At 38.9% G+C, this 10,938-nt stretch overlaps 1 protein-coding gene across 1 annotated transcript in view; it reads right to left on the reverse strand.

Moving 5' to 3' along the window:
• The window catches only part of LOC127421495 (LHFPL tetraspan subfamily member 7 protein), a 249,800-nt gene extending 240,590 nt beyond the window's left edge, over positions 1-9,210 (reverse strand). Inside the window, exon 1 of the mRNA XM_051664581.1 lies at positions 8,479-9,210. Within this exon, the coding sequence (XP_051520541.1) occupies positions 8,479-8,793 (315 nt within the window). The 5' untranslated portion in view covers positions 8,794-9,210. The remainder of the gene's footprint in view (positions 1-8,478) is intronic.
• Between the last annotated feature and the right edge of the window lie 1,728 nt (positions 9,211-10,938).

Consider the following 10,938-nt stretch of genomic DNA (forward strand, 5'->3'; position numbering starts at 1 on the left):
TGCACATCTTATGATTTTTTTTTTACAAAGAAGAGTCTGCCCAGATTCATCTTTGTGAAGGACGCATGAATCAAGCCACGTACAAGATTATCCTGGAAGAAAACTTGATTCCTTCTGCTCTGACAATCTTCCCCAACTCTGAGGATTGTTTTTCCAGCAGGACAAAGCTCCATACCACACAGTCAGGTCAATCAAGGTGTGGATGGAGGACCACCGGATCAAGACCCTGTCATGGCCAGCCCAATCTCCAGACCTGAACCCCATTGAAAACCTCAAGAATGTGATCAAGAGGAAGATGGATGGTCACAAGCCATCAAACAAAGCCGAGCTGCTTGATTTTTTTTGTGCCAGGAGTGACATAAAGTCACCCAACAGCAATGTGAAAGACTGGTAGAGAGCATGCCAAGACTTATGAAAGCTGTGATTTGAAAATCAGTGTTATTCCACCAAATATTGATTTCTGAACTCTTCCTAAGTTAAAACATTAGAATTGTGTTGTTTAAAAACTTGTTTTCTTCGCATTATTCAAGATCTGAAAACACTGTCTTTTTTTTTTTTTTATTTTGACCAGTTGTCATTTTCTGCAAATAAATGCTCTAAATGACAATATTTTAATTTGGAATTTGGTAGAAATGTTCTCAGAACTTTAAAACTAAAATGTTCATTTTACTCAAAACACATACCTATAAATAGTAAATCCAGAGAAACTGATAATTTTGCAGTGGTCTTTTAATTTTTTCCAGAGCAGTATATACAAAAATATCATTTTTATTACTGCAATGAAATATAAAATTAAAAAAGTTTAAAACAATTAATTATACTGATTTAAAAAAAAAAAAATAAAAAAAAAGATTCATTGTTATAAAGTGTTTTTTTTTTTTTCAGTAATACAGTAATGAAAATCTAATAAGAATCAACTTTGATAATAATGGGAATTGGAAAAAAAAAAAAAAATTAAGGTAAATACATCCATACGTATTTCGGTTACCCTAATGAGTTACCCTAATTTAATTGTCATGAAAATAATGTCACAATGCAAAAAAATCTTAATGGTCCTAAAAAAAGTAACATTTATTTTGCTTCCTTAAAGGAATATTCAGGATCAATTCAAGATAAGCTAAATCTACAGCATTTTGTGGCATAATGTTAATTACCACAAAAAAGCAAAAATCTGAGTTAAGATTCTCTCTAACTATAGACCTCACACATCAAACTCACTCATAAGTTTAAAAATGAAAAAAATCAATCCTCTGCTTTTACTCTGTTGAAAATGATTACCCATTGTGATGCTGACTGTAAAAATACATTCCATTCACAAATCAAGAGAAAGACAGCAGTAACATCATGGTCACGTCTGCGGTCTGACAGCATCCACAGAGAACTTCAGTCTAGTCTCTGTGCTAAAGCTCACAGGGGCTTTAAAACATGGAGATGATGGAGGCAAAGCGAATTGCAAAAGAGCCAACCATAAAACAAGTAGGTCAGATGCAGGGACACAAACACAGGGGTTGCAATCTGTCTCAGAGACCATGACTGAGAACTAACTAAGTGCAAGCACATGCCTCCATAGCGCAGCATAGAAGACATGAGAGGGTAGTTCTAATTGTCACAATATGAAGTACGAGGGTGTAACAAGGAAGGACACCAGGAACTGGATTCTTCAAACACAGGTAGGGAACTTTTAATTGACCACTTCTCTGGTTTACAGCTTCACAATAACAAATCAGCTTCAAACTAAGGCTCTCAACCCAGTCTCTCTCTCCCGATCTGGCGCTGGCATGGTCCTTTTATGCCACTCTCCCCAATCTCACTACAATTAGAGACAGGTGTTAGTCATAATTTGGCTCAGGTGTATGCACCCTTACCGCTCTCTCTCTCCCGACGGACGCTCGACCACACCCCCGCTACCAGAGAGGGCAGTATGCATTTAAAGCAAGAAGATCCGGTTTTGCTGTTACAATATAGAATGTACTGAAGGTAAACTCCATCTTGAAAGCAATGTAGAATGTTTGACATTTTGACAACAAAATACTTATGACTTCTACAACTAAGTCCAGAAACATACTCTATGCAAGTACGCAAACGCAAATTCAAATGCACTGGGAATGCTTGGCTAAAGCATTGTAAGCATTTGGTCCCAATGTACATAAACTACTTTATGAACAGTACTTAACATACCGAACTCAACGTGTTTTCTTATGTTACTGTTGTGGTAACAAACATAAGTGTTAGGGGTGTAATGATCCATCGAACTGGATCGATGCATTGTTCAAATAACTTACAATGCGATGTCATCAATTCAACGCGTAAAAAGCGAAGTATATTTTTTTTAAGATGCACCTTTATTTTGACACTCTCATGCCAACCACATCTGTACACATTGCCGTCAGGCAATGCAGCAACCTTATGCCATTCATCTAGCTTTCTAAGTATTATATGCACGATTAAATCGGGCTTCCCTCGATATTGTGGCGCAGGACACATTTGAATTCTACATGAGAATTTTCTATTTTAAAGCACTATGGAGCAATGCAACTATTTCAAACATCTAGACAACCCCGACATTCTGAACAACGCTGATGAGGGAAAAAGAAACACCTGCCCTGCACCAACAACAATTATAAGACTTTTCACATCTTCACATCAACACCATTACTTACATAGAGTTGTGCTCAAAAGTTTGCATACCCTGGCAGAAATTGTGAAATTTTGGCATTGATTTTGAAAATATGACTGATCATGCAAAAAAACTGTCTTTTATTTAAGGCTAGTGATCATATGAAGCCATTTATTATCACATAGTTGTTTGGCTCCTTTTTAAATCATAGTGGTAACAGAAATCACCCAAATGGCCCTGATCAAAAGTTGACATACCCTTGAATGTTTGGCATTGGTACAGACACACAAGGTGACACACACAGGTTTAAATGGCAATTAAAGGTTAATTTCCCACACCTGTGGCTTTTTAAATTGCAATTAGTGTCTGTGTATAAATAGTCAATGAGTTTGTTAGCTCTCACGTGGATGCACTGAGCAGGCTAGATACTGAGCCATGGGGAGCAGAAAAGAACTGTCAAAAGACCTGCGTAACAAGGTAATGGAACTTTATAAAGATGGAAAAGGGTATAAAAAGATATCCAAAGCCTTGAAAATGCCAGTCAGTACTGTTCAATCACTTATTCAGAAGTGGAAAATTCGGGGATCTCTTGATACCAAGCCAAGGTCAGGTAGACCAAGAAAGATTTCAGCCACAACTGCCAGAAGAATTGTTCAGGATACAAAGAAAAACCCACAGGTTACCTCAGGAGAAATACAGGCTGCTCTGGAAAAAGACGGTGTGGTTGTTTCAAGGAGCACAATACGACGATACTTGAACAAAAATGAGCTGCATGGTCGAGTTGCCAGAAAGAAGCCTTTACTGCTCCAATGCCACAAAAAAGCCCAGTTACAATATGCCCGACAACACCTTGACATGCCTCACAGCTTCTGGCACACTGTAATTTGGAGTGACGAGACCAAAATAGAGCTTTATGGTCACAACCATAAGCGCTATGTTTGGAGAGGGGTCAACAAGGCCTATAGTGAAAAGAATACCATCCCCAGTGTGAAGCATGGTGGTGGCTCACTGATGTTTTGGGAGTGTGTGAGCTCTAAAGGCATGGGGAATCTTGTGAAAATTGATGGCAAGATGAATGCAGCACGTTTTCAGAAAATACTGGCAGACAATTTGCATTCTTCTGCACGAAAGCTGCGCATGTGATGCTCTTGGACTTTCCAGCACGATAATGACCCTAAGCACAGGCCAAGTTAACCCTCCAGTGGTTACAGCAGAAAAAGGTGAAGGTTCTGGAGTGGCCATCACAGTCTCCTGACCTTAATATCATCGAGCCACTCTGAGGAGATCTAAAGCATGTGGTTCATGCAAGACGACCAAAGACTTTGCATGACCTGGAGGCATTTTGCCAAGACGAATGTGCAGCTATACCACCTGCAAGAATTTGGGGCCTCATAGACAACTATTACCAAAGACTGCACGTTGTCATTGATGCTAAAGGGGGCAATACACAGTATTAAGAACTAAGGGTATGAAGACTTTTGAACAGGGGTCATTTCATTTTTTTCTTTGTTGCCATGTTTTGTTTTATGATTGTGCCATTCTGTTATAACCTACAGTTGAAAATGAATCCCATAAGAAATAAAATAAATGTGTTTTGCCTGCTCACTCATGTTTTCTTTAAAAATGGTACATATATTACCAATTCTCCAAGGGTATGCAAACTTTTGAGCACAACTGTATCACAGTAAACTGTAACAGAAGGTTTCATTACAACTGTGGAAGTTGTTGCCAAGAAAAACACAGATAGCACATACTCTCTTGTCGTGGGTATGTAAGTATTTTGGATTGAAAGACTTGCTTGACTGTTGTAGAGATGACAAATTGTCACTGTAGTGTTTACCTCATTCCACAAGGCAATGAGTTGTCATCAAATAATTGATGATCACATGTGTGTCACTTTTTTTATACTATTTATTTTTCTGTATAATTTTTTTCAACAACTGAAGTACTTTATTTTGTTGTGGATGTCCCAGTGTGGATACTGGATTTCAGAGAGCTCAATAAAATGTTCAAATTATATTTTGGTTGCATTTGTGAGATAATAAATGCAATTGATTCTGTAACATAGGCATATAATATTGTAATATCGATCGCAAGCCCCTGAATCGGGCCGAATCTCGAAATCACATCGTGGTAGACTTTAAGGTATCGGCAGACATCGGATCGCTGGCTAAGAAAATCGGTATAAGATCGTATCATGATGAAACTTAGGATTTACGCTCCTACTAATTATTCAGGGTGATAGAGTTACCTTCAAATGTTATTAAAATAGAAGCATTACTATTCAGCTAGATAGTTAATAAACATGTCGACAGTATAAGGATTCTCTTCAAACTGTTGCTCCGACATAGAAAATACATTAATTCTAATGCCTGCTTTAGCGCCCCTTGTGGCAACACTGAGAATGCAACATGTACCTGATTTGTGTTATGAATTATATTCTATAACATTATGAAATGGCAAAAGAAATGAGCTTGCCTAGCTAACAGGGATGTGCAAAACTATATTACTCACAGCAAAGGATTTAATGTCCGACAGTGATCATCTTGAAATGTGCAGTATTGTTGATGTGGCGCTTTGTTGTAACTTTGCATAAAAAGACTAAACCTGAATATTAAAGATACAAAATTTCTGCTGACTGTAATTCACTGTTAAGCACAGCAAGCCTACATCACGCAAAAAGCTCTCTAAGAAGTTGCGTCTCAATTAATTTGAGAATTGCATCTCAAATTAAAACCACCACCACTAAAAATATTAATGTTAGTAGTCAACCCCACTAATCGACTAATCAGTTGTTAGACGAGCAGTCAATTAGTCGACTCCCTGGCACATCCCAAGTAGCTAGAGGCATTTGCATTCACTTATTTACATTCTGGGCTGCAGAACAGCTATGACACATATTCCACAAAGCATTAAGAACAAACTCTTGATATGCTATAAATCTAAACAAAGTTATGGAGCTTGGTATCATTAAACCACCAAACATTCACATTACCTCTTAACATAAATGGAATAATCTGTACATCAACGAGTTGTGGTAGGACTGTGGCAACTTGCACATGATGAAAAAGTACTGCATTTATTGCTTAAGGTCCGAGTGGGCACAACACTTTACATGGGACCGCACAAACCTGCGAGAGGCAGGTAGCCATGCATGACAAGAGCCTTTGTCAGCAAATCTGTATGAAGGAGAGAGAGGGGGATAGAGAAATATGTTTCCTCTTTAATAGTGTGAAAGCTCACTGTGTGTAATATCTGTGCCACTACTGGCACCAAATGAAACTGTGGAAATTAGTTTCCGAACCGGTTTTCCAAACACTCCCACTACCTCCCATTGTTTGGACTAACAGGAAGCACCACCCAAAATCACACAACTGGTTGATCTAGTTGTCGCTATGTCAGGCAGCTCAAGCATAAAAAGCAAAGTGCCACAGTGTTTACATTCTACAGGAAGTCAATCTACAAATGGTTTACTTACAGTATAGTTGCCTGTGCACGTCAAACTGATTATTTTAACAAAAACTGCACACCTCAGCTTTAAATTACTCTCCGCTTAAAACCCATCACCCCCAAAACAAAGATGACAGTGCTAACAATGCTCATAAATAAATGATTCGGCAGCATCTCAGCAGTCAGAGCTGAAGCACTGAAGTCAGAAATGAAGCATTTAGCAGTAGCAGCACACACATCACTGCTAAACACTCTCCCAAATCCATTCCCTTCTTTCCTCAAGTGCCTTGAGTATAGGCAGAAAATATTTTTCCTCCACCCTTCAAATTCCTCTACAAATCAAAGAAATGCAATTTATTAATATCACCTTTCAAATGCTAATTTTCTATCCATACATAAATCATAACACACGAGGATGCTTGTGCTTCAGAGAAAGAGAGAGAGCGCTTTCAGGGGTATAGGGAACGAGTGGAAAGCTTCTCTGTCATCTGAAATGGAAAAGGTCTATTGAAAACCAACCAGCTATGTTGAAGAATCCAGGCAACAAAGATGCTGAGCTGAATTCTTGAGGGGCTTTGTATGCGTGTGAGTCAGATTTATCAACTGAAATAACCTAATGTATTCATCAGCATTTCAAAATCCCCTTATGTAAGATTCATTAGGAGAACAAAACAGGAACAAATGAGTCAATGGTTAATGGACAGTCGTATAAAGCTATACATTTCATGTGGATCATTTTGCTCTTGGAAGAATTTGTTCGGAAATGTTTTGAAATGTATGACTTTTGATTGCAGACTCTCTGCATATTGTGTGACATTGTTGAGATCACTTATGAAACGCAAGAGAAGTCACGTGTGAGATTACAAGAGTCTTTTTTTTCTCAGGAGAAAAATCTGAGAAGCATTTGAGATATTAAAGAGATATAATTTGTGATTTTTTGTTTTATGGGTTGTTGGCAGAGCTTTCCAATGAGATAAAAGAATAAACTAAAATAAAAGAAGCAACCTCATGAACTTTTTATATAAGGCACAAAATGTGTGCTGTTATAAATGATCATATTAGGCTCACAGCACATGTAATGAATAGACACTTGTTGAAGCTGCAAGCAGATTCCCCAAGGACAAATCAGCTTTAAATGGACAAACATAAGCGAGGTGTATACACATGCTTTGTGTCTGACTAACCTTTCAGGAATACTTGGGCCTTTATGTGAACCTCTATGGGAAAGTTTAGCACTATTTTATTTGAGTGTTATTTTTTCATTCAGTATCAATTTTAAAAACTATCGGTTGATTAATCGGTTATCGGCAGGTACTGCCCAACTTAGTTATCGGTATCAGTAAAATCCACTATCGGTCGACCTCTACTATAAATTCTCGTCCCTGCCCAGTAGGTGGCGATATGCACAAAGAATATGAATCGCCAAAGACATAAGAAGAATGTGAAAGTGTAGATTTATAGTAAAAAAAGTACTTAAATATTGATCAGTTTCTCAACCACACTTATCATATTGCTTCTGAAGACATTGATGTAACCACTGGAGTCATGTGGATTACTTTTATGCTGCCTTTATGTGATTTTTGGAGCTTCAAAGTTCTGGCTACCATTCACTTGCATTGTGAAGACCTACAGAGCTGAAATATTCTTCTGAAAATCTTAGTTTGTGTTCTACAGAAGAAAGAAAGTCTTACACACCTGAGATGACATGAAGGTGAGTAAATGATGCGATTTTCATTTTTGGGTGAACTATCCCTTTAAACTTTCCCTTGTGTCATTTCCAAAATCGGCAAACAGATCTGTCAACGGATAACACTTTTTGCTTTCAAATTTATGCAAATTTTAGCAAAAAACTGCATAAAATAAGTGTTTCTTTCACTTTAGAAATTTTGTGTAAATCTGACTTGCTGTTTTCAAATTGTAATATGTATATCAGCATTTATATCAGCCATTCTGCTCTCCAGATATCGGTCGACCATAATTATAAACTACAGGAACCACATTTCAGGCTGTGTTAAACTATGTTTTTTCTATAAGGTTAGAGTGGGACTGGAACAGTGTTTACTGGCATATCATGTTGACTCATCTATGGGCTACTTTAAATTATTAAATATGACAGAGGCACTCTTGCTGCTACAAATAGACCTATGTACGTCTTGAAATGCTGTTTGCTTATTGTCCCATCATGCTTGAGGAAAGTGGACCTGTGCCATGTGGTTTAGTGTGTGTGTTGGGACGACACTGATTGTTTACACGAGCAGGAGCTGAGGCTTATGTTTATGCTATTATGCATTTCATACTGTGTTTTATTCAAACGTTGTGTTTTGAAGCTAATATGTACATGATTGTGCTGAAGCTCAGTATTTGCCCAAATAAAGATCATACACCTCCATCCATCCAACCATCAAGCCTACCTGCCAAGTGCTTGAAGGAATCTCCTGAAATTTGCCCAGCCCGCCGAAGGTGTAACATCTGTACATGTGATCCAGAGACTCGGAGCAGTGCCAGAGGAGCCCGAAACTCACCGAGTCCTTGTTTTTCAGGTGCTCCTTCACGATCCACGCGGGGGAGATAAAACTGAAACTGCAGACCGCGACCAGGGCGGAGGAGAGGAGCACCCAAAAACACCCGACACAGCTGAACATCCTCACGGCAGCGTGGGGCAACGAGACCGGCGGCGACAGATCGATTCCCAGCCCTTTCCAATTGCGATCAAACAGTGCATGCATCTGAAGCGCGCTCACTGACTCACTGTGTGAAAGTGAATGCAACGTGCCCTTCGGAAATGATCACACACGGGTACCCGATCCGCACACAGAGAGATGCACCAGTCAACTAGTGTGCAACAACTCATGAGCATTTGCGATCATAACTTTTCACTTGAATGTCATTCCAGCACGATCCAGTTCAATAGAGAAGATATTCCAGTTCATTTATCTGGAAGCAGGTGGAGCACAAAAGCCAATGGTCCCACCCAACGCTCTCTGTGAGAGCTAAACAGCCGCTAGCAGGTGCTCACTGGGTGGTAAGATATGAATCCACTCTGCCTTGCATTTCTTACCAGCATCCTCATCCTCTTGTGCACTGAAGTGTTGGATGTCCATCTGCAGCTTCTTCACTGCAGAAACTTACTGCGCTGTTCGCATGTCACACGTGGGCGTCACCTCCACTGCGAAGGTGTGCTTTTTGATTCATTAACATCTGAGTAACAGTTTTTATTTCTCAGTCTGTAGCCTATGTATGCCATCAGTTTTCCATGTTCTGGCTGCGTTGCGTTCAACGCAGATAACAAAGTTTGAGGTGGAATCTTTAATCTAAACATCTGACTTATAAATATGTAAATAACGATATTTTTACCTTTGTCTCGTAACAGGAATCTGAAGCATTTCACACAAAAAGAATAAAATGTTGCGCGTCGTACACTGCCATCTGGTGGTGATTTTCATTCGCATTTTCACTTGGATTAGAGTTGAGATAAAATTATTGAATGGATATAGTCAGGGGCGTAGATTTAAACCATGATCAATGGAAACATGCACATGTTCACGCTGCAGCCCCCCAGTGTTCAAGCCAAATCTGCACCCTTGGATATAGGAATGACTGGCAACTGGTAATATGTGATACACAGGGGCGTAGCAGTCATTTTAAAAGTGGGGGGGACACAGCTGTCAATAGGTGGCTCGCACAGACCCAACAGTTACAGTGCAGTATTAATATATTATAGTATATATTAATATATAAGTATGATATAAGTATTATATTAATATATACATATTATTTACTTTTAATATTTGTAGTATTTTAAAGATTCAAGTATTGCAAAATAAAGCGCATCTTGTGGAGCACTTGCTTCTGTTTTACACGTGACAATTAAAGACTAATCAATTCCAATAATGACAGTTTTTTTTACTCGGTACTTGTGCATTGTGGGATTTAAATTTATCCAAGTGGCTCGAGTGTTTTGACTACGTTCAACAAAATTAGTTCAGATCCATTTAATGATTCAGTGACCATTTCTGGTGATGCCAGAAGGTGGTGACAAATGAGTGTCTTGTGTGAAATGAGTTAGTCACTGAATCAGCGATCAAAAGCGATTAAAATTTGTATGTCTACAGACCTACAAAGAGACTTTAGTAGAGGTTTTATGCATTATAAGAACAAAGCAAATCTATCATTTCCCAACAGTTTGTGAGCTGCTGACATGACCTTTATCAAAAGACAACAATAGTCTTATAATAATTATGAGTTTCAATAACGTCCGTACGTTTTCATATATAAAAAAGCGTGTCTACATATCTATTCACTTCACTAAAATGTCTAGGTGTTCTAAGAACACAGCAGATCTATCATTTCTCCTACAGTTTGTCAACTGCACACCAACATAGAGGTAAAAAACAGGAGCTGATATTAAAAATAGCTTTACATATTTAACACAGATCTAGTAATCTGCTTAAATTGGCAAAAACAACCGATCAAACTATTACCTCACAAACAATTTGTTATGGCCAGATGTCTGGGTCAGAGAATCTCTGAAACTGCAAGGCTTGTGGGGTTTTCCCTGTCAGCAGTGGTGAGTGTCTACCGACAGTGGTCCGAGTAGGGACAAACCACAAACCGGCGACAAGGTATTGGGCGACAAAGATTCATTGATGCACGAGGGCAATGAAGGCTATACCGTGTGGTCCAAACCAACAGAAGGTATACTGTGGCACAGAAAATTTTAATGATGGTTACGTGAGGAATGTGTCACAACACACAGTGCAACATACCCTGCTGCGTATGGGGCTGCGCAGCCGCAGACCAGACAGAGTGCCCATGATGACCCCTGTCCATCGTCGAATGCGCCTACAATGGGCACGCTAGCATCAAAACTG

Source organism: Myxocyprinus asiaticus, chromosome 3, assembly GCF_019703515.2.
Source record: "Myxocyprinus asiaticus isolate MX2 ecotype Aquarium Trade chromosome 3, UBuf_Myxa_2, whole genome shotgun sequence".
Taxonomy (NCBI): Eukaryota; Metazoa; Chordata; class Actinopteri; order Cypriniformes; family Catostomidae; genus Myxocyprinus; species Myxocyprinus asiaticus.